Raw genomic sequence first — 24,866 nt, 5'->3', positions numbered from 1 at the left:
TAGTCGGCGCAATAGTCTGAGTGACTCAATGTCGGGCAGCTTCTTTTTACAGCTGGAGGACTGTTTAGCCACACCAATGCTGCATGATTCCTATATCTAAGACAACTGCTTATGGCCCCCACCTACAATTTGCGGATTGGTGAGAAAGCATAAAAAACAAGTTGAACAAATTTTGGAAAAGCTGCTAATTAGAAACTAGTGTTTTTAAAAATATAGGATACTTTGCAATACATTTTGAACAAAAATTAAGCGTTCTTTAATGTGCATGGGAAATGTGGCATTTGTTAGGAAAAACAAACCAAGCCACTCCCTAAAGTATATTTTCAAGGACTTGATAAACCATAAAACCTGTTCCACTCACCAATAAAATAGTTGGAAGGCTAGAGAACATTGATAACGCTGGAAGATACTGCAAAGAAGCAAAGGCTATGGTAAGCAAAGTCATTACGAGATAATGTTTATGAGTTTAAGCTCATAAAAGTAACCAGGCTTATATTGTCTTTGTTTTCTCAGTGTATCGTTTTCATAGTTCCAACCACCTTACGTCATAGAATCCGCCCTCTCATGATCAATCAAACATATTCCAGTTTATGTAATGCTACATACAAAGAATTGCATCCCTGCCTTAGAGGTTTTACTTCTGTTGGATATCAAGACACAATCCATGTTTCAATGGAATTGTTAGCTAAACTCCAGTTATGATTTTCTGGCAAAATCATAACTCAGTGGCAAAGCAATCCACCAGAAAAAAACAGCATTTGAGCCTCTGAACGATTGCTGTATTGGTTTTATATCTCCATCAAGAGTTTCTTAGATTCAAGCAAGAATGTCTCACATAGACAGAACTACTATTGGCCATTATAATCAAATATTACCTACATCCTTAAAGCTGAGTTTCTGTAATAAAATTAAGAATGACAGGACACCAATTTTAAGAAATGCATTTATTATCATTTTTCGTATTAGCATGCCTGTTCTACTTTCTTCAGAACTATTTTGTTATCTTAATTTGAAACAGGCAACCTGCTTTTGAGCATAAGAACAGCACAGTGAGGGACTATCGGTCGATATTTATCATACTTGCACAGTGCGGGCCAAAGCAGCACAACTAATGTGATGCTTTAGAACAATTGTTGCTGAATATTGTCATTGAAAGCACTTGTATCCTGAAGAAGATTGATTTATAACAGAACAACAAATGTTCATCTTTTAAGAAGTTAATCCTGATTCTCTTCAGGTTTAAATCCTTCTCTTATTTGAAACATTTTGTATAAAGGATCTTGTCATTCAGATCTGCGCATGAAGGCATATTTCCCTCTTGATAGTGCTTTCCTGCACAAAAGGAACACTTAACAAACCATTACATAATCAGACAATTTATAATTCATAAACTTAAATACCATAACATGAAATGTACTTGTTTCTCAAACTGAGAATACAAAAAAACTGGCTCCATGGTCAAGATCAAAATTTGGAAATTGATTTACAGTACTGATAGACTGAATAATTATTTTCTATCCCCCACCCCTTGAAAAACAATACAATCTTCAAACATTTGGCAATACTACAATAGCAGTAAGAAGGAGATTGTTCTACATAGCCTCAGAGATAAGGTTACCTCTGAGTTTTCTTTTCCTTTATTTTGTCAGCACTGATCTTCATGAAAGAGACCAGTACAAGCCAAAAGGCTAGGTATAAGAGTCACTCAGGTGGATTAAGTCAGTGTCCAGCACTACTTTGTTCTAGCTTATACAAGATCAAAGGATCTCTATCTTCTGTTTGGTTTCAGCATCACAAAATTAAAATTACTGTCCTTGTTTCTTTGAGAGGTACCTGAAAGAAATAAAAACATTATGTATTTGTAACATGGAATATAATTCCCCATTAACATGATGCACATAATCAGAAACACAGGGCATTTCAAGCCAATACAACCGCTGCTGAGCTGGTTGATATTCTGGAAACATATATATTGTATTAATGTACGTATTCATTTTAGATTGGGTACCATGTAGCCTTCAGAACCATAATTGGAAGGGGAAGAGCACATCAGTTATGGATAATGTTCCTTCGTAGTTTCAGCAAAAGGCTTGGTATGGCTTTTCACTTGAGTCAACTACACTTCAATCTCATGTACTGTCAAGTCATGAACAGAATTTTGAGGGGCCAACACAGAGCAGAAGAGATACCAGATTCCACCAAGATCACTGAAGACAGATGCTGATGATCGGCAGATTGGCAATGGCAGCTTAATTTCAACCCTCCAATTATCATATTGGCCCTATTTAGACACTCAAAAGTGTATCTGTAGAGAGCGTGCAAGGCACTGTGTGGTGAACACATTTTTCCCAACCTCTTGGCGCCACGAAGGAAGATCTGAAGAGGTGCTATAAGTACGGTCTGCTTCACTGAGGAACCGGATCCTAGGAAGGACTAAAACTAAGTTCAACTCAGCATACCTACAACATCCCTTCAAATTGTTCCATTCAACCAGGGAAAGAAAAGATGTGGATCTGGTTGCAGAACATGTGGCTGCCTTTTTTTTCATTTCCCTAAACATTTGAATGTGAATTCTAAAAACAAACACAAGTGCACTGTACTTCATGGCCAAGGATGCAACTCCTCTAACGATTTTAAGGCAACACACATCTCATGACCAATCCTAATTCATTTATATATCAAATTACATAATCTTTACCTTTCCCAGTGCTTGTGGTTCAAGTCCAAAAAGTCATCTAATTTTGCTATTTCCTTGAGATACTGAGTAAGTTTTAAAAGCTCTTTATCTTTATCTCTGTTTAAATGTGCCTTCATGAAGGGTTTTATCTGTTGACCAAAACATAAAATGGGGGTTAATTACATAAAGAGTATACTAACATGGTGGATGGTCTATTTACAGCCTAATCTCGTAGATCAGCTTTAGCTGTACAGTTTGAATTCAGCCAATCTCCCACCTCAGATCATAATGATCTTACTCTCTCACTACGATCAACAAATCCTGAGCAAAGGACCTTGGATATGCTCCTGTGTACTAGTCATATCTATGCAGCAACTCAAAAGATCCAGGCAGATGCATAATATTTTTTTTTACTAATACTGTACACACACTTAAATTAGCCGTGAGGCAGCATATTGCAACTGAACTTGAGAGCAAGAGTAATTTCCATTCGAATGGGACTTTGATGGAATCTTTCTAAGAAAAACTATATTTGCTGTAAAAAGGCCACTAGGTTTTGCATGTAAGAGTAGAGAAGCCTGGCATTCTACATTTGAGAACTTACATCAGCTAGATACATTGAACAATACCCATAATATTCAAACCAGCTAAATTAGTGTTACCTCTATGTATTGGACAGAAAATACAATTGCATGTCAGATAAAGGAACATAAAAAACAGTACTGCATGTACTATTGTTCAAATGTAGTCACTTACTGCAAGCTCATTCCAGACATAAACTTACTTTTTAACTTTACTAACTTTCCATTTTGCATCATTCACGCAGAGAACATTGGCTACTCTGACTTGTTGCTAGAGAGTAAGACTGCCCTCCAGTGTACAGTCATCAGATTGTAGCAGAGCCACTATTTTCTTTCCAATCAAATATATGCAAGCCCCCCCACGCCCCCACCCCCGTGACAGAATGAAATCTTTGGTTCTCTCTGAGCTTGGTTGTTCGTTGTAGATGTTTGGTTACATGATTAACTAACTTCACCAGCGCTAGTGAGAGTGAAGTTTCCTCTTTCACAGCTCAACTCTGAGCTATGTATGTTCTCTTCTATTATAATGAGGAAAATAATCTCATGTCAACTTGTCTCAATTTAAATGTTAGTATGATGGGAGTCATGTGAACTTTGGGAGGGGATGGGTTGTTTCAGAGGGCAGGCATTGCAACAGAGAAGATGGCACAAGATGATGCCATTTAACTGATGAGATCAAGAGCACACCCATTCTACTTGACCATATTGGATGGCCACCAACAACTGGAGATTGGAAATCCCTCAGGTAGCCTGTTAAGAGAGCCCTGAAGTACTCTGAATTCACCTGGAAGCTGACTGGTAACCAGCATAGCTTGCAAAGCAGTGGGGTCACGTAGCATAATGTGAGAAACCCAACACTCCCTGCACTGCCATATTTATCAGCACAAATGTAACCCAAATGTAACAAAGGCAACATAAAAATGCCTTTCTGCCTGGATGGCTCCTAGGGTGAGCCGAAAGACAGAAAAAGGGAAGCAGTATGCTCCCTCCCATATTTGGGCATACCAGGGGTTGTGACACGATACATACCTATTTCCCTGGCTTAGCTGATAAAGGAGGAGAGCCTGTGGCTTAGTGGCTAACACAACTGCCTGATATGTAATACAGCCCAGGTTCGATTCCCAGTAAGAGTATGGCTAGCTAATGAGAGCTAGATAGCTTGAAATAGATCTATACTAGTCTCCCTTTATTTATTTATCAGCACAAATGCAACACAAATGTAACAAAGGCAACATAAAAAATGGCTTTCTGCCTGGATGGCTCCTAGGGTGAGCCAAAAGACAGAAAAAGGGAAGCAGTATGCTCCCTCCCATATTTGGACATACCAGGGGTTGTGACACTATATATAGAGATAATAGATGTTGTATAGCAGTTCTATATATACTATTTATTTACATGTTTCAACTCCTTTCCTATCAACTAACATAAAATGTTATGTAAGCCTTTCAGCTCCCCATTTTTAATGTGCACATAATATACCAAATTAATATTCAGGACAGATTTGTAGGATGATTTGACATACTTTATCCACTCTGAATCAGGAACACTCACCAAAATGTAGCAGCAAAATATGGAAAAATTGTATGATTTTTCTTGTTGTTATTTGTATTAAATAGGTTTAAAATACCTAATATAGTGTTTTGTTAAAATCCCCCAAGCCTTCCTCCAAACTAGCTACTGCCTACCAGAGGTACCTGCCATATTTTCTATAGTTGGAAAAAAAAGGGCACTTAACAAAATTGCATCAGCGCTAGCACCAAAACGGTTTTTACCACATTCTGTACCCAAAAGTTAGTAATAAAATACAACATGGCCTTATTCAGAAATAGTTGCACAAGTTCTAAAAGATTCCCAGTAATCTTTAATTTTATTAAAATAACTGTAAGTAGAAAGACAGTGTGATGTCAGTGGGTGAGGTGCTAGAACAGGCTCACGGAGATCCTAGTTCACTCAAGCCTTTCTTTCCAATATCACATTGGATATACTTAGCCACTAAGGCACGGAACAGAACCAATGTCCCCGTTTTTTTTTAACATAATACAGGGATTTATGCAGATAGTGGCATGGAAAAAAAAAGGAAGCAGCTCTCCTAGTAGCAACAATGCTGACAGGATCAAAGATTGGTTCCAACGACAGCATCAAAACTCTTCAAATATAAATCTACCCCTGTTTACCTTTTTTTTAGCCAGCTATTTTTTTTTCTAAATAAAAAGTTACCTTTAGTCCATTCTGTGGGTTCATCAGAAAATTTCGACCAATGTCATCAAACATGATAGTATTTTTCTTGTTGTAAAACTCTGAAAATTTACCCCATATAACTCCTAGAGGTTTCACCTATAGAAGCAAAGTTAGAAGAAAATCAAGTTAAAATTGCTGAGTTTAAACAATTTTAGGAACCTTAAGCCTGCAATCATCTACTCACTATCTCGGAATACATATCACTGAATTTAATAGAATTTATTCCAAAGTGATCTTTAAAATGAAATATGTGATGATAAGATCTCCAACTCTGTAATTCATCATAGCATTACTTTGGGAAATTTGAGAATTAATTGCAGCTTGTCTCACTTTTTAAAGTTGTTCAAGCATCTCCCTCCCTTTCTGCAAGATATATACTGCAATCTAGATGCCTCAAGTAGACAAAACAAATTGCACAGTTCTTAAAGTGTACATTTGTATTGAATACTTCAATCATCTAAAACTATCACTCCTTAGATTATTTCACTGTGGAGTTCCCACTTTGGAGATACTAATAACTGAATGATATATTTTAATCCCTGAGGATTCCATACAATAATCTTTCAGACATACTGCTGATGGAAAAGGTTTGATTGGGAGTCATTGGGTGCTTAATCCACATTTTATAAAATAAATAGACTACATAAATAAAGAGACTTCTAAAAATTGAGAAAATATCCCCTCTATAGAAAAGTAATTGCTCATACATCAATTAAGCCTCGCCTTGGAGTGTGCACAGTTATCATGGCGGCACTATCCAACATGAAGGTGATCTTGTAGTTTGCATTGGTGCTTACTCCCAGCTCCTGAAATGCAAAAAGAACAATGATTGAAGTTTTGTGCACTAGCTACCCTTCTGCTGTAATTTACAAACCAGAAACAATTTGCCTAACAAATAAAGAGAGATTAAGTTAAACGTGTTAAAATAAATGCCCACTCCTCTCTTGAAAGAAACTGTGAAGGGTTAGGGTTGGAAGGCAGGCCTTGTTTGTTTGTTTATAAAAAAAATATAGGCTGCCCAATTTGTACCTACAAACTGTGGCACTGCAATCAAGGAACAGAATTGGCTGCTTTACTAAGGTATCATAGTCAATAGAAGACACTCTTCGTTTTATTTTTATTTCTCAGGTTATTTACAGGCACATTTTGAAAGGATTGGATATGTAAAAAGATTACTCTACAAAAGGCCATTCTAACGTTCAAAGAAACAGGTGCTTTAACAGACCAGTTACCCTATTTCTTTTTTCTTTTTTTAATATCTCAATGTGTTGGAGCAGCTTGGCATCTTTTTTGTGTAACAAACTATTTGCAAGAGACAATGCAATTCTCTACATACAAACAGGGCAGCTTCATTTTTGCACCTAGTTGGGATGACTACTATTGTCAAGTCAGAGACCATGTTTTGAGGGAAATGCTTGAAAATGTGCTTGGCTTCAGGAATGGGATGCCAAAACACCTAGCAATCCTTTGGTTATATACTGTATATTGTATATAAAAGTGCTACCCATGTTTACCTAGAAGTGCTCAGTGCATTCAAAAGCTAAGAATGTTCAACGATATCCTGTAAAAGCACAACTCTTATGAACAACTTTACTAAGTGTTATAAAAGTTACAATAGTTTTATAGTAAGATAAACTTCTTAATGGTAGCTTTTGATTCTTCTGCAACTACTATTATCACCTAAACTAATTGTCATATTTAAGAATTTCCCATCTGTTTCACAGGAAGACTCTATAGCAGTGTTTCTCAACCTTGGCAACTTGAAGATGTCCGGACTTCAACTCCCAGAATTCCCTAACCCGCTGGCTGGGGAATTCTGGGAGTTGAAGTCCAGACATCTTCAAGTTGCCAAGGTTGAGAAACACTGCTATAGAGTGAACTGATCTAATTTAAGTAAAATACCTTCTTTTGTTCCCGATTACACATTCACAAACTGTTAATTGTTAAGATTAAAAATAGGACACCTTTTCTATCACAGCTATATGCAGGTATCCCAGCAAACTTTGTGAAAGTGACTAAGATATTTCAAATAAAACAACATCCTCCTATTTTTATAGGCAGTGTCTAAAGCTGGTCATACATCCTGTCTCCAGAACTGCCAATGCACCAATCCATAGCCATTGATAGTGGTCTGCAAACACAGCTGCATTATTCCTGTAGTTCCAAACAGGCTGCAGGTATAAAATAGATTCAGGCTTTTTACATATAGTCTAACATAGAGCTGAATAAGCTAGAGTGGTTTAGCATAGCTTTGTCTGGATTAGGACCTCTGAAAAATTATGTGGTGGATTACATGAAGTCCTGCCAAATACAATATCTAATATGGTGAGTGAGGAGCCAGCTGGACAGCAAAGAAAAGGACATTCTTATTATTTTCCACATTCTTCAGATGCATTTATGGGAATGTTTCTCAAGGAACTATGTCTACAAACTAGGCTTGAGGGAAATATCTGATCCAGAGGGAAAAAAATATGGCATGATTTCAGGAACTGGTGGTGAGCAGTTATTAGATTCCTACTGATTTCACTCAGACTCTGCCGCCATTTTGGCATTTAACCATAGACCAGCACGTACATCGGCTGCTAATCTTTACTAGGAAATATATGAGAAGTAACAATCCCATGAACTCTCCTAAGAAAAGTTCCCCAATGACCTGGATTCAGGTCATTGAATCCTCAGAAAGAAGTTCCTTTTTATACAGAAAATAATCTGACTGAATTGAGGCCCTTTGGTTAACAAGAGGGTTCATTTTGTCAATTTCTTTGCTCCTCTAGGGCCACATCCCAAATAGTTCCAACAACAAGGATATTTTTAAAAGGAGAATTGGTGAAAAATGAACTCCTTGTCTATTTATTTGCAGGAATTTCCCATCTGCAGAATTAAAATACTTTATTTAAGGAAATGTAAGGATCCAAGCCAATAGATTTATTTATGCCAGTTTATCAACACCAGCATTCTGCATTCTAATTTAAAGCAGATTTAGAATTTTGTGTCTAGATCATTTTAAAAACCACGCAAATTCCAAACAATCTAAATAGAACATTCGAAAGAGAAAGGCATATGGAATACTTACTTTCATTTTGGCTTCAATCCATTTCATATTAGTCGCAGCTGAAGTAGAAAAAGAGATTATAAAATGAAAAGCTGTTGTTTTTAAAATAAGGGTAATTATTTTGATATTTTTAAATTTAGCTTTCACTCTTTTATTATTAAGAAATCATTCTACCTATTGAAGCCAAATGGGTTTTGCCCATCAGGTATTAAGAAGGTATGATTTGCCTATTTCTAAGAAAGCTTTCCTCAACCTAGTACTACCCAGATGTATTGGAAGAAGTATCAAAACTCCTAGCTGGAAACCATTTGATTGTCCATAGAGATAGAAAAGATATAGTACCACCATATATGAATAAATGAAGGTATGAATCTATCAATAAATATAGAAAAAAATCCAAAGGGTATATGTGAAATACAGACTTTTTCTATTGCCCATTCACTTTAATATAAATCAGGAGGAAGCATTCCCTGCGACCGATTCGCTCTCACAGGGAAAGACTCCTCCGGGTGCCATCCACTAAGCAATGCCAACGGGCGGCACCTAGGAGTAGAGCCTTCTCTGTGATGGGCCCAACCCTCTGGAATGACCCCCCCCCCCCGATATCAGAACCACCACCGACTTCCGCTCCTTCCGACAAAAACTGAAGACTCACCTGTTCCGTTTAGCCGGCCTGGCCCATTCATAGTCTTATTCTACCTCCTGGCAGATATTTTAATTGGGTATTTTTAGGGTTATTTAAATATTGTTTTTAACTGCTTTGCTTTTTGTACAGTTTCTTATTGCCTCCTCTTTTATGTTTGTATTTTCTATCTATTGATGTGTTTTATCTGACTGTACACCGCCCCGAGTCCCTTTGGGGAGAGGGGGCGGTATAAAAGTCTAAATAAAAGTAAAGTAAAGTAATTAAGACATAATTTTATAAAATATGAACACCAAGAGAATAATGGATAAATGATCCAATAACTAGTGCTCAGAGTGATGCTTCATGGTCTAGATCAGGTGTATCAAACTCGCGTCAGCACTCGCGTCGTCATGGCATTGTCACATGACGTATAGGGATTTTTCCCCCTTCACAAGGGGGGAGGGCATGTCTTGTTTGATACCCCTGGTCTAGATTCATAGTGCCATCTAAAAACTGCACAGCTTTAGAAAAAATTGGATTCACAGTGTCATCTCTTTCTCGCTCTTCCACTGGAGCAACTACACTTCTTGGAGATCAAGGAAAGCTTTCAAAGCAGTTTGTAATAAGGAATGATAAGGCACAGGGAATCTGCCAATTAAGAATAATGTATCGTTCCCAACATCTTGGGCAAAGTGCAGTATTTCTGGTTTACATTCCAAAGGGATTGCTAATCTTTTCCCCCCCAGGAACAGCTGCATATTTCGTCAACATAGTTTGTCCAACTGACCAAAATTAAACAGGATTAAATGAAACAGAAAGACTGAACATCAAAAAAAAGATGGAAACATAAGCTTCGATATGTATCATCAGACTCATGCACTGCAAATAAAAACGGCAAGTAATAAAATTATTTCTGTTTGTAAAGTAAATGACTTACACCAAATTACAATATCATAATCTTCATATGCAGATGTCAGAAACTCATGAAGGTAGGGCCTCATCAGCTCAATTCCTGTTTCTGCACATGACCTGTGATCTGAAAAGAAAGTTGTCTGATTCATTTGACTCGGTTCAAATTTTCTTTGAACATCATCTCCATAAATTGACATTCTGACTTAAGCTAGTTGCAGGGTTGTTTTTTTTTTTTAAAAAAGGCTAAAATACTACAAATCAGAGTTTGCAGAGAAGGGAAAGGAGGAAAAAATTCAATCTCACACCAGCCAATAGGTAAACTTTTAATTCATCTGAAAGGTGTACTGCTCCAAATGTTGCATCAAAATGTGGAACTGTATGCATAGAAACCATCAGTTTCATAGATCCTGCAGCAGGTGCTGTTGCCACCAAACCTGGAGTGCTCTCACTGTGACCAAGGTTTCCCATGTTGGCCACTTAAAGCCATACTACATATAGTTCCTTACTATGACCTAAGCTGCATAGCTTGGAGTAAAAGCACCAAAAAAGTCTTCCAAGCTGGGCAGTTTTAGTGAATCCCATAAACAATTTTACAGTGTGCCTTGGAGGTTTTCTGGAACACAGTGTAATCCAGGGCTGTCAAACTCCCGGCCCGCGGGCTGGAAACAATTCCAGCCCAGTGGCCGGGAGTTTAGCGATGGCCACGCTCAGTTTAGCGAAAGCGGAAAAAGTCCCCATACGTCACGTTACACCTCTGTGACGACGTGCGTTTGACATCCTTGGTGTAGACAATCCCTACAGCATTTGCCAATGCCGAATAGCCATGGTTCCATTTCAGCTAGTTTAGGGGAGACCAATAAGTGGAGTCTGCTGCTGCAGTACCAGACCTGAAGTAGTTTAAGGCAAAACAATCCCTATCCCCACAGAGTGAAACTAAATTACTTTATACCAGCCTAATAATGATTTTTTTAAAAAAAAAATATGATAACTGCAGTGAGAGTACTGTAAGCTTAAAAGTGAAAAAGTACTACAATGGAGTAATGGTTGGTGAACATATTGGAACTGGTCTGGCAGTTAATGCATCAGACTAGAAACCAGGAGACTGTGAGTTCCAGCCCCAATTTAGGCATGAAAGCCATCCGGGGGACTTTGGGCCAGTGGCGCTCTCTCTCAGCCTAACTCGCCTCTCAGGGTTCTTATTGTAGGGATAAAAGAAGAAGGAAGGAATATTAAGTATCTTCACCACTTTGAGTTATTTATAAAAAAGGTGGAATATTTTTTTAAAAAAATCCTCATAGAGATGGCTAACTTCTTTATTTAGAGAGAAAACATTATATTTATAGCTGATTGGAACCCCCCCTAGAAATGTATTGCATAAAATGAAAAAGTGTACTTGTGGTTTGGGTAATTAGGGAAAAAAAGTGGATAACAGAAAAGAATTAGCATTTTTTGTACTTATAGAGTAAGAGATTATTTGGCAATTTTACTTAGATTTGCTGCAAAGGAACTTGGAAGCTTTTTCTTTCTAATTTGTTTTCATCCTTACTACATTTTTTCTTTCTCTAACTTTTTGTTTTAATGTTCCTTGTAAAACTTTTAATTAAAAAAATATAAGATGATTCCACAATATACAATTCAAGATCACTACTCCCTGTGGACATGACACTCCCAAATTGCTAAATCAGATTTCAATAAGCTGGGGATCAACATTAGACCCAAGTGAACACCAGTTTTTCATCTTTTTTTACATGTATTACTGTCAGCACATACTCTTGTTAGCTTATGTTCTATTTCTGTTACATCTAAAACAGGGAGCTAAACTTTGATTACCTGGAACTACGATTTGTACCCATTGCTTCAGATTTTTGTTTACATCTGAATTTAAATATTACTTAATCAAAGCTATCTCAGAGAGAATTATAATGCTTACTGTGATGTGAAATGTTTTATATTAAATTACTGTTATCAGTGTTTTCTCCCTGCGTTGTAAAGAGAAAGCATACATTTAAAAAACATGACTGCAACCAATTGACTACCTGGTTGTTTTCATGTTCAACATTTTATCTTTAAAGCCTTCACCCATATGTTTACCAAAGAACTAACCATATATATACCATACAATTAACCTTAAGAGAACATATTTTACAGCTGGGGATTAAGGGCCATTGGATTAGCAGATAACAGGAAATGAAATATTTTCATAATCAACTTGACTTATTGAAATTATTTCACTTAAATATGTTAATATTCCCTTTACTGGTGGTTTTTAAAAAGATGCTTAAAATGTTTGCGTCAAGTTGCTTACTGTCTTATGGTTTTATGTTGTCATCATGATCTGCCTGCTACTATTCAAACTAAACTATTTGAGATATAGTAATTATTGTTGTAAATCAGGGGTGTCAAACTCAAGACCCGGGAGCCAGAGCTAGCCCGCAGGGTGCTTAAATCTGGCCCATAGGGCTGCCCTGGAAACAGTGAACAACTGCCCCACGGTGCCTCTGCCAGTGAAAACTGAGCTTGGGAGTGCTGGAGGCAGCCCTCACGAGTTCTGTTTTCATTGGCAGACGGTTGCAGGAGGCCATCACAACCAAAAATGGAGCTCGGGAGCCCGTTTTCGCTGGCAGAGTGCTCAGGCCTTCACAGGTACCTCTGACATGAGTGACTTTGAGCTGGCCATGCCCACTCCAGCCACTTTCCCCCAGCCCCCCTGAGGCCAAACACAACCCTGATGCAGCCCTCAATGAAATTGAGTTTGACACCCCTGTTGTAAACCACACTGAACTATAAAGTATACAGTAAAAGTAATAATCAAGCTATAAAACGTTAAATAGCAAGTAACAGTTTCAACCTAAGGTTAATGACTTACCAAACAGTGTGTAGTCAACATCAAGGACCAACAATTTCTTCCCTTCTCTTGGAGGATTCAGTATTTCTATTTTGTATTCCTTAACTCTGCGGGAGATTTTCAGCAGATTCTCTTCCCTAAACACAAACAATATAAGCATTATATAGCTGTAATTTCTTTAGCTAGTCATTCACTTATTACTCTGTGACTCACCGATTTTCTACTTCAACAACTTCCTCTTCAATATCAAAATCATTGACTACATCTTCATTATCAGGAGGTGGCCCGAGGACATCTTCCTATAATGAAGGTAATTTTTTAAACAAATTAGCACAGAAATAGTCATGTGTTTGCCTAATTTGGTGGATTACCCAAAAAAGAAAAAAGAAAGAAAGAAGCAGCCACAGAACCATGGATTCTTGGCTTACTATGAAATAATTTGTCTGCTGCAGCACAGCATCCCTTCACTCTTACTTAATTGTTCCTGCAAATAAATCAGCTGCAGTCTTGTTAGCATTTAAAAATCCTGGGATTTGTAAGCAAAGAATAAACTCAGATTACCATTCAAACTTCTGGGACCCACACAGAACTTGGATCTTGATCCATATGGGAAGAAAAAGGGGAAATGCAGTCTACACTTTTAATATTAAAGGCTCCACTTTTACAAATCTTTTCTACTTCAAGCAATGGAAGAAAAAGTTCAGCCCAAGTCAAGTGAGGCACTAAATTTCTCTCTTAGAAGTATCATGCAACTATAGAAGTGCTTGGTGACAATAACTTCTCTGTTCCTATTGTGTGATGTGTGATTTTTTGTTCTCCTATTTTAAGAGTACCACTGGGACAAAAGAAATGGGAATGTTTGTTCAGAAACCAAGAGAGGAAACAAATCCTGAACCTCTTTTTTTTCAAGTTGGGACATTCTCACAGACCTTGAAAGAGAATCTGATTTGTCCAATGGCCTTCACGACATTATCTTAAGAATCAAAGGACTGCAGCCTAGGCCAATGATTTCTTAATAGCTATTCATACTAAAAGAATTAACAGCATAAACATGGTTGAATGAATTGATAGACACTCACAGGAAATCAGCAGCTGCCATTTAATTAAAGGCTACTGCCAACAACAAAAAGAACATGGAAATAAATAAAATGGAAAGCAAATGGCACTGTATTCCATAGGCTCACATGATATATAGGACTCCTGCATTTGGAATAATAAATTTGGTCCATTAATGTGTATTGTGCAAAGACAAATACTTACACGAAGGACCACACTGAAAGTTTTCACAAAAGCAGGCTCTTTACATCATTTTAACATTATTTTGATGGTTACATTTTAGTCAGTTTTATAGCCATTAGAAATTGGTATCTGTGCTTTAATAGAGCAAGAAGATATTTTACCAAACTTTCCTCACGAGTCCCCATCATCATGATTTTAGTATTTGGTTTCAGTTTTAATGATCCAAGCTTCACATCATTTTCTGCTGGCTTGCCTGCAATATAAACAGATTAGATTTCTTAAGTAACAGTGTGTGCAATTTCCCCTTCTTGCTTATTCTGCATGCCATTTTTGAATCACTGACACATTAAAGTCAATGAACCACATAAAACAAATCAATGTTGACAAAATTCTTTCTATATAACTTTTTTTATGATTGAAGGATGCCCAGAGTTACCCTGAGGTAAGATGTCAAATAAATTTATTTATTTACTTATGCATTTATTTAGGCAGTTCGAGTCTCACCAGTCTCAAGGTTGACTCAGCCTTCCATCCTTCCGAGGTCAGTAAAATGAGGACCCAGATTGTTGGGGGCAATATGCTGACTCTGTAAACTGCTTAGAGGAGGTACACTAAAGCACTGTGAAGCGGTATATAAGTCTATGTGCTATTGCTATTTATTTTTCTGCTAGGCATGCTGGAAGGGCTTCAATAAATCAGTGAGAATTTTCTTGGCTGCTTCTCTTACACAGCTTGGTATTTACTTTGTTTCATTCAGACAAATATTTCTCTTTCTTTTCAAATAAGAACAGCCAGTCTAAAGAACTGCTGGGGTTTACATCCTGAGCAGTTTCACTTGTTTTTCCTAGGTAGCTGAAATCCCTGTTAACTTGCGCTTTAGTCCTTTGTGTAATGATATTAAAATTATTGCAATCACAACTAATACAAACTTTGTAGAAAGTTAAGAACAAGCTGTACATTACTGGAAGTAAAATATATTTTTCAGCTTTTCCTACTAATGCAGGTAACTAAATAATCTAGAAATTATGTGTTTATAATTTTCAACTCCAATCCTGCCTGTTATAGCTAAACTGTGAATGTTGGTTGTTTTACACATTCTGGTTTCTTTGGGTGTTAAAAGCAATTTATTCATTCAACTGGAATGACTGCCCAATTTACAAGCATGACCGTGGGGTGGAGGTAAAGTAGCTAGGGTGAATAGTCATCTCCCAACAGTGACTTAGCAGTTTACTGACTCTGATCTGCCATGCTTGGAGACACTAGTTCAACTTGTGTCTCATTTGTACTGTGCACTCAAGGATGGCCCTGTCCCATCTATCACATTTCCAAATCCTATTAGGATTCCAAGTATAAATAATACTCTGGAAGAGTATTTGAGTTGTTGTATAGTGATTAAGCGCTTGACAAGAATCACAGAAACTCAGGTTCAAATTTAACCATGAAAGCTCATTGAGTAACGAAGAGCTAGTCAATGTCTCTCAGTCCAATCTGCTTCAGAGGATTGGGGAAAATACATTAAGGAAAGTATGCTATGTACACTGCCTTAGGTTCATGAAGTAAAAAAGGGATGTCACTCTAACAAACAAATATATAAATAAATTGTTTTAATCCATTCAGCCAATATGCTACTGGAAAATCCCAAGGGGGAATGAACAAAGATCTTCATAAACAAGTATGTCTAAAGCTATAGTCTTAGAGATAAGGTTTTCTCTTTGTTGGATAGATACATTGTTGTTTCTAACCCTTTAACATGCTACAAGTGTAATCCATTTCTCTTTCTTTTTTAAGAAGTGTTTTAACATTTAATCATTTAAACAACCAGCACTATCACAGCTACCTCATTTAACGAAGACAGTCAAGGAGAAGATTACCTTTTACTTTAAGTCCCAGAAGTTTTTGTCGTTCTGGTAACACTCCTGTTAGTCCTTTGAGTGATTGCTTGAGATCCAACACTGTGTCCTCTTCTGACAAGGTGGTTATTAAAAATTCTTGCCCACCCCATTTTATAATGATAGACACGGCCATATTTCTAACATATGTTTAAAACAATCCTATGAAAAAGCAAAAAATAAACAAACAAAGAGAAAAATGGTCAAACAATCCCAGATATCTAACCATTTTTAGATATAATAGGAAAAACAATCTAGATGCTTAATCTTGAGAGCCATCCTCAACACACTTAATGGGATTTACTTCTCAATAAATAGGTATCTGATTGCACTGTAACAAATCCAGGACATTATTTTTGCAATATCTTACAAACTTCTATATTATCTTTTACACAATATTGTTCCAATAACTTTAATAAAATAGACTCGCAGGAAAGTATGCATAATAGAGAGGTATTTAGAAATCAGGGGGGGGGGAGTGTGAGAGAAAATAACAGCATAACCACATTGCCTGTATACAGATCAACAGATCAGCAAAACATGCAATGCATTCAAATCTCTAAAAAAAGATATATTTTTAGAGATTTGAATGCATTGCATGTGTGTGTGTGTGTGTGTGTGTGTGTGTGTATGTATGTATGTATGTATACACACACACACACATTATATTTATACATATACACACATACACATCAGCAATACAAAAACTTAACCCTCTGTTTAACCATTCTTTAACAAACAATAATATATCTCACAGACAGACCAGACACCCCTTGCCTAAATAACCACTGGAATCTAATTCAAGCAAATGAAGATTCAACCATTGATAAGAAAGAACCCTACTCGAAGCAAAGCCTCTACATTTATCTATTTCAAGCTTCCAATACAATGGCACAGTAGAGCATTTTCTCAGTTGAACCCTATTGTCACTTCAGTAAATTATCACCACTGAGATGTTCATTTCAATGTGGTTTTAGAGAAAGCTGCTTCTTTATCAGTCTGCTTATGCAGAGAACAAGAGCGTAAGAGGAAAGATAGTAGCAATTCTCTTTAAACCTAATCCGCGCGGGGCTTTTGTCCCGTTTTCTTTTGCAAGCGGAAGGCGCACCCCGCGGCGTAGAAGTTTGCAAGGCAGATCCTGTCAGCTAAGCCAGCCTGGCATGTTAAACTCAGCCAGAAACCGAACTGCAGCGAGTGCCTCTGCCCAAGGCTACCTGGGAGCTTCAGACGCCCCTCGGGATCTGCGGGGAAGGAGGGAGCAAATCCACTTGCAGATCGCGAGCATGTAGGATGGAGATCCGCCGGCGCGCTCCCTGCCCTTTCCTGAATCGAGGGGCTCCCTTCCCTTCAGGAATGGCTTATTGGCGGAAAAAGCTGCATCGGGCACCCGCGCACATTAAAGAAAGGACAAGGACCGCCGGCGACCCTACCTCACTCCTAAGAGACCGCCCCGACAACCAGATCCCGGCAGCCAAGGGCCCTCGCGAACCGGAAGCAGTTTCCGAAGCATTAGGCTGCAAAGGCCGGGTCGCGGAAGCGCAGAGACAAGAAAAGAAGAGGGGAGCCGTCGGAGGCTGGCACGTGGGACTTCCGAGTTTCGGTTTAGGAACTCCCTTGAACGCCCTTTTTCCTTTCAAGAAGCGAGCGCTGCTCAAAGAAGTTAGGAAAGAAGTCTATCGGTGAAGACGAAAAAAAAAAAAGAATTGCAGCTTTCAGATTTCATTTTGTGTGAAGCATTTTGTGATTATTGTATGCCTGGAATGCACTACCCGACTCTGTTGTGACATCCTCAAACTGAAAAAACTTTAACCTTAAATTGTCTGCCGGGGACCTCATCCCTTTCCTTAGAGGTCTGTAAGGGGGCGTGCATAGGCGCACCACCGCGCCTACCGTCTCTGTCCTACTATTCCCATTTATTTGTACTCACTTCTTATGTATAATACGTATACCTGCTTATACTTATATGGTTGTATGTTATATTTATACTTATATTTGTTTTCTCATACATGCTTGAGAAACCTATATAAATAAATAAATAAAAACATTTAACATATGTATTTATTATACTGGAGCTGAGAGAGAGAGGGAGGGAGGGAGGGAGGGAGGGAGAGGGAGAGAGAGAGAGAGAGAGAGAGAGAGAGAGAGAGAGAGAGAGAGAGAGAGAGAAACCAAGGTGTAAATTTAATTATGAACCAAAGTGTATGTTTGGCGTTACTTAAATTGTCCAAGATGGTATGAAAGTAGATATAGATGATTTGCATACAATACTCCAAAGAATAGGGGTAATAGAAGAATGTCCTTATATGAGAAGGTTGAGAATGCCTTGTATTTTCCTGAGTTTCTTGGGGAAGAAATTTGGTTTGGTTTTCTTTGAGACTTGGGATTACACTAAACCTATTCTAGGTTTGGAGAACGGTGCTTCCCATCTACAATGGCAGGAAAACCATGATATAAAAGAGATTTTTCTGCAGGTGTTTAATATTGGGTGCTTTTCCAAATCACCTTTACATATTAAAGTTTGCTCCATAAGAACAGATATTAAATTGCTTTTTGACTAGTATTTGTGAGATTAATTGCTGTGTTCTGGATTGGGAACATATTGTAAATCTTCAGAAGCAACCTTATGGTTCCTGATGGGAATAAGGAATGAAAGATTGTTACCTTAGAGAATATTCAGCTAGTATACCATATCTACTTCAAAAATACAATGAACAGTTTGTTCATCTACAGCAAGATCAACAGATTTTTCAGCCTGCTCTTGTTTGTACTGAACTTTTGCTCCGAGAGAGATTCCTGGTTATGTAGAATTCCTAAATTCAAAAGTATAACCTTCAATCTGTACCAATTTATACAGCAATGCATAATCTTATGGCTAGCACTGAAAGTATGAGGAAACAAAAGATTTCGCCTTGGCTCCTTGAATGTCGTCACCTTGAAAGGATTTCAGCATGAATAGGGTGATCTTAAAACATTTTATGAATCAAAAACTGTATATAGGACAAGACATACATTCTATGTAGGAATAATTGTGAATGCAGTCTTGTCCCTGAATATGCCAGTTGTGAAAGGTGCAGAGACATTGGCATGATCAAAGACTCATCAAAATCGCAAATGCCATCATAACATTACATCCACTCCTTTTGTATGTGCATCCATTGTTATGGCACCATGCTGCTTTTGTCACTTCCCACCTCCAATTATTTTTCAAGGTGAATACAAGCAAATACGGACTTTTTTAAAGCATGAAATATTAATTTCAGAGTAACAGGTTTCTTCTTTGCTTTGGCAATGAATGAGGCAATAATGAAGCTTTTAAGTATTTGTGTTTGAAATGTTAATCAAGGATGTCATGAATAAGTAAACCAGCAAAGAGATTGCTGGGATTTTTTTTGCTAACAAATTGGTTGGTACTTTTTTGCAGGGTTGTTTCATTTCTAGCAAAATTAAAAGCTGTCTTTTAATTGGTCAGATAGTTCGGTACAGCATGGTGGTTGTAGCAAGTTGAAAGCATGCATTCTGGAGTTTAAGATGACACAACAAGCATATTGGTATACTGGTATTTGTCTGCATTTGCTTCCCATACTCAATGCTGAAGTCCAGACCCTATTAGTTTATTTGGGAATAAATAGTAGAAATGTTATATGCCTTCAGGGTGGACTTACTCTGTGGGTAGTTGGAAGAAAAAGAATGTGACTTGACTAAAATCACCCAGCTGGCTTTCTTGACTAAGGTAAGAGTAGTTTCACTGCCCCTAGTTCAGCTCCTTAACCTCTAGCCCACACTGGCTCTCTCCTAAATACTATAAAAATCTTATATAAATAAGCCCATATTTATTTTGTGGATGATATCTCCTTAGGAACATGGGTACGTGCAATTTTGTTGATTAATTCCTGTTCAGAAGTGCCCTAGAACCATAGTATACTGATGGCAGAAAAAGACTAGTGGTCCTCACGTCTGCACTTTGAGATATATTATTTCATCTTTTAATTTTTCACAGATGATGGACATGTCTTTATCCCAAGCATGTTTAAACTGGAAGTTGGTTCCAAGCTTCCACTACTCTTTTTGTGAAGTAATGCTTTCTAACATTACTTTTGAACTTCCCACCTGTCAGTTGGATGATATGCCTCCATGTTCTTGATTTTTGCTTAATATTAAAAATACTGTCTTCCAGAGCCTTATTTACACCCTTAATATATTTAAAGGTTTCAATTAAGTCACTCCTTTCCCTTGTGTCCTCCAGGCTGTACATATTCAGTTCATCCAATGTCTCCTGATATGTTTCGTCCTTCAGACTTTGCACCATTTTTGTTGCCCATCTCTGGACTTGCTCAAACTTACATCTTTTTTAAAGTGAGGTCTTTAAACTGGACACAGTATTCCAAATGGTGTCTGACTAAATCCTATATACTGTAAGTGGAATTTAGTCCTCCTTTTCCCTGCTGGTGATCTCTCTAGTCATGCATCCCAAATTTTTAAGGAATCTTTAGGAATTCAACATACCACATCTCAAAACCAACTCCCACTATATTCAATTGTGTCTACTGGTTCGCTACTTGAAACAAGGTTTCTTTCTAAATTTGAACATTGGTAACTTAGTGCAAAAATCTAATATTTTTCAAATTTCTCTCAGCTAGAGAAGAATTTACTCAAAAAAAGCCAATGAAGCAGAAGGCTTTTGTTCTAAGAGATTTTAAATGCAGCATCTGAAATGTGCAATTAGTGAAACTGTGAAAGGTTCCCATGGAGATCATGACTTTATAGCCATGGAATTAGCCCAGTCAGTGGAATAATTTAAATTAATCCTTCAGACTGCAGCTTCTGTGTCTAAATGAACATTTAATACCATTTTGAAGACCTCAAGGCAGAATGTTCATTTGACTAACCCCCCCCCCACACACACACACACTTCATTGTATCCTATGCTGACTTTTTTCATTGTTAGAGGCCAAGGAAGTAGGAATCTGAGGGAAAATTAATGCTACTAAAATGAATTTAAATCCATCAGATCATTTCACATGCTGACTCATATGATATTTCAAATGGGGTTCCTTCACAGTAGCATGCATACCAATAAATCCCATTTCCTTATATCTGATAAGTCAAATTTAGTTCTTAATGCATTCACCACAATGCAGCAATTCTGCCTCCTGGGAATTGTTTTAAACCTATAGTCTTTGGCTCACCTATAGCCTTCTACCCTCCAAGTCTACTAAGACTTTGTCGGATCACTGAAGATACTACCACTTACTCACATACACATCCTTAAATGAAATGCCTAGGCAATTGATTCCATGAAGCAACAATTTCTTATTCTTTTTGGAATAATTCTGAAGAAAGAGTATCATTTGCTGCTACTTTTAGGCCATGCACTTTGTCCCATGATTTTTCCCTATGGTGCTCAAAATCTCCCTGAAACAACCTTTTGACTGATTATCAATCAAAATTATATAATCACCAAAACAACCCTGGGCAGTATTCAACAATCAGATAAAAACAAAAATATAAAATACAAAAATCCATTTTATAAATATCATAAAAGTGAGAAAAAATATAACAGGAAAATAGCTCCCTCAACAATGGAGTCATCTGAGCAAGTCTCTGGTCGCCTGGGAAGCCCAGGGCTGACAATATAGTCAAATCTTGAGGGCCTTCTGGAATATCAAAAGAGATGGAGTTAATCTAATTTCAGGGGAGAGGAAAATGTTCCATAAGGTGGATACCATGACAGAGAAGGCATGTCTTTTGGGATTCATCAAGTGAGTCTCTCCCAGTCTCTTGCCAATGCCATCTCTCCCAGATCTTATTGGGCAGGCTGATATAATTTGGGAGAGGCACTCCCTCAGATACCTCAGCCGTATGCCAGGAAGGGCTTTAAATGTTAAAACCAGCACCTTGAATTGAATCATGGAACAAATTAGCAACCAATGCAGATCACATTGAAGAGGAAAGCTATATATCAGCCATTGATATCAGACTTTCAATATTATCTTCCAGATCTCAGAAAAACTGTTTAAACATTTAATGAACTTTTCCTGCATCCTGCAAACTTTTATTTTCACATCTCAACAGAGCTTTTGTTTCTGACAGAAGTGTCTTTTTCTCTAAGAAACAAAAGCTCTTAACTTTTTCAAGTTGACTTGGAATGTTGAAAAATACATTTTCTATTCAGTAAATCTTTGTAAATTATAATTGCAGATTTTGGAGCCAGCAACAAATGACTCTTTGAAATGCTTGTTGTGTGTGTGTGTGTTTTAAAAAAAAATCTGCTTGGTTGTCCCATTGGAAGATTTATGTATTTCTGAGTCATAATGCTTTCAGAAAGCAATTCTATCCAAGTTATCTGTGGTTGGAAAAATATGAACTTTCTTTGCAAAAACAACAAAACAATATTTGTAATAACAAAGCTGTACAAATGCTATGTCAAAAAAAAAAGAGGACATGGGAAATGAAAAGCCACAAAATCCCCCTCCCTCTATTCAGATACTCTATATCCAGTTTAGTTAGTGGTTAAGGCATTAGACCAATGGATTAGGAATGGGAAACCAACTAGTTCTAGTCCTGCCATAGATATGGAAGTCAGCTGAGTGACTTTGAGCCAAGCACACTCAGCTTTAGGAAGAAGTAGGCAATAGCAAACAATTTCCAAATACGTTGCTTAGAAAATATGAACTTGTCCTATGTAACAGGAGAAAAGACTGACTTAATCCCTCTCTCTTCAGATAATTCTACACAATTAGAATTGTGTGTGGCCAAAACTATTAAGGTTTATCTGGTGAGATAATACTTACTTAGTGTTAAGGGGTTCATTATTCCACAGGTAAGTGGTCATCCTGGAACAAAATGCTTGATACTATCTGATGTCAACAACTTTATTAGAAACATCCTGCCAGACCACTTATAATAATTAATCTAAACAGAGCAATAGCATTTAGGTTTACACCAAAAGATATAAAGCTTCTTGGATGAGAAGTATAACGTCTTCAAGGAAAAACAAAGTCCAGCTGTCTTTTAAAAAAGCACTTTTAGTACAACCATAACATCGATGACTGAGAATCTCCATAAACATTTAGGCTTATATACTACCTCATAGCACTTTACCGCACTCTGTGGGTAGTTTACAATGTAAGCATTATTTGCATATTGCCCCCCAACAATCTGGTTCCTCATTTTATCAACCTGGGAAGGATGGAAGGCCTAATGAACCTTGAGCCCCATGAGGATCAAACTCCAGTTGTGGGAAGTGTATAATATAATATATAATTTCAGTTGTTCAAAAAATGAATCACAATGACAGCTGTGATTTGTACCTAAAGCAAAGAAAGAGAATGAAATAAAAATAAACTCCAAAATCATATTCTCAAATGCAGTCATCTAAAAAAAGCACCTGAGATCTGAAAACTATTTTTGCTGGGACAACCAAAAGGCTATCTTTTCACTCTTATCTTTCTGAAATTGCAACATTTAACAAACTTTCTTGGAAGTAAGGTTCACTGAACTCACCAGATCTGAGTAGCCTTTATAGGACTGCATTGCCAAATTAGTTATCTTTGGAAATTTGCTAAGTATAATGAACATATCTTCAGGCCATATTTCAATTCATAGATGGAAGGGACTGAAATCAATAGATCAATAGATCTCTAATGAGAATCCAAATTTTCATCTGTGTCCAGTCAGATGAAAACTTGAAATCTGAAAGAGTTTTTTGCTATTCACATGCAAGTAACTTAAATCAGAGCAAGTTATGTGGAAGGATACATATTTTAATGTTGTTCTCTACACATCTCATCATACAGTAGTTACCATACAGAAAGTGGATTGCATTAAAACAGAAAGCACAGGTTTGTAATGTAGCATTACAATTTATATCATATTAAATATCATGGAAGATAATTATGTGTACTAGAATGTGACATATGTGTTTTGTCACTTGTCTTGCCTTCCCTGCCCCACCCCAGTAAATACACCCATGTCTATGAAGACACCCAACTCCACTCCAGGGAATCCACCTTGCCCAGATTATGGTTAGGCATGAGGGAAGATTTCTTTCTCTTCAGGCACATTTTTACTCCCATTTATGTTTACTTCCAAATAAACATTAACGGTGTTAAGGCTTTTGAACTTTAGTGTTGAAGAAGGTACCATGGATAGCCAAGAAACCAAACAAACGGATAAGGCAATAAATCAACCCAGAGTTCCCACTTAAGCATAAATGATCAGACTCAATTTTTCATACTTTGGATATGGAAGGCAAAGAATTAGATCTCTAAATGCTGGGGGGAAATAGTGGAAAAGGTAAGAGGACAAGCAGCGGCAGGTGGATGGACCTGATAGCAGCATGAAGACATAAATCTGCGATAGATCCTCCTGGAGAAAATCTACGTGGTCGCCAAGAGTCATACCATCCGATGGCACATAACCACCCAACCTCGTTACATTCAAAGTCACTTAAATAGAGCAAGCTCTCGTAAAGCCACCCGGGGCTTGGTTCCGAGATCGTGCCCATCCGAGTTTGCTTCTTCCACGCGCAGTTACATCCTCCACCCTTACTCGAGCGACGGCACCATTAAATAGCGCGCTTACTTCTTTAGTAAAGGAAAGCAGGAGAGAATGTGAAAGCGCTTGGAAACCCCGGCGGGGATCAGAGGGCTATGCCTGCCCACGTAAAGATGAGATTACCGGATTTGCAGCTCCGAACGGCTTTGGCGGGAACATGGCTGCCCGGGGCAGCGTTGGGGACCGAAAGGAGAGGCGCAAACGCCGCGCTCCCCAGGAGAGGGCGGCCCTCTTCCACTCGCGTCCCTCCAC

At 37.7% G+C, this 24,866-nt stretch overlaps 1 protein-coding gene and 1 long non-coding RNA gene across 5 annotated transcripts; both read right to left on the bottom strand.

Moving 5' to 3' along the window:
* Window positions 1-929: 929 nt before the first annotated feature.
* UBLCP1 (ubiquitin like domain containing CTD phosphatase 1) lies at window positions 930-17,620 on the bottom strand. Of its 4 annotated transcripts, none has more exons than XM_081934513.1 (11): window positions 17,489-17,620; window positions 16,041-16,220; window positions 14,331-14,422; window positions 13,144-13,229; window positions 12,952-13,067; window positions 10,111-10,209; window positions 8,570-8,607; window positions 6,204-6,302; window positions 5,476-5,592; window positions 2,699-2,826; window positions 930-1,833 (listed from the first exon to the last, which is right to left on the bottom strand). In XM_081934513.1, exons 2-11 carry the CDS (start codon window positions 16,192-16,194, stop codon window positions 1,806-1,808), a joined length of 957 nt encoding a protein of 318 aa, XP_081790639.1. In that variant the 5' UTR covers window positions 16,195-16,220; window positions 17,489-17,620; the 3' UTR covers window positions 930-1,805. The 4 variants fall into 4 exon arrangements, with proteins under 4 accessions (XP_081790639.1, XP_081790642.1, XP_081790641.1 ...); XM_081934516.1 differs by having other exon boundaries at window positions 13,144-13,225; window positions 14,336-14,422; XM_081934515.1 differs by lacking the exon at window positions 17,489-17,620 and adding an exon at window positions 17,167-17,472.
* Window positions 17,621-22,916: 5,296 nt separating this feature from the next.
* LOC309382732 lies at window positions 22,917-24,857 on the bottom strand. The gene is made up of 2 exons (XR_014173707.1): window positions 24,738-24,857; window positions 22,917-23,368 (listed from the first exon to the last, which is right to left on the bottom strand). It is a non-coding gene; the product is annotated as an uncharacterized lncRNA (long non-coding RNA).
* Between the last annotated feature and the right edge of the window lie 9 nt (window positions 24,858-24,866).

Source organism: Natrix helvetica, assembly GCF_964273705.1.
Source record: "Natrix helvetica genome assembly, chromosome: 1".
NCBI classification, from domain to species: domain Eukaryota; kingdom Metazoa; phylum Chordata; class Lepidosauria; order Squamata; family Natricidae; genus Natrix; species Natrix helvetica.
Note: the sequence above shows the minus strand (reverse complement) of the source record. Positions and strands in the feature narration are given on the sequence as shown.

Excerpts from the sequence above, each read along its gene's own strand:
- UBLCP1 (XM_081934513.1), bottom strand. The coding sequence starts at position 16,194 with ATGGCCGTGTCTATCATTATAAAATGGGGTGGGCAAGAATTTTTAATA. Across the intron at positions 6,303-8,569 it reads GGATTGAAGCCAAAATGAAA|GAGCTGGGAGTAAGCACCAA; the intron begins GTAAGTATTCCA and ends TTTGCATTTCAG. Across the intron at positions 1,834-2,698 it reads AACCACAAGCACTGGGAAAG|GTACCTCTCAAAGAAACAAG; the intron begins GTAAAGATTATG and ends TATTTCTTTCAG.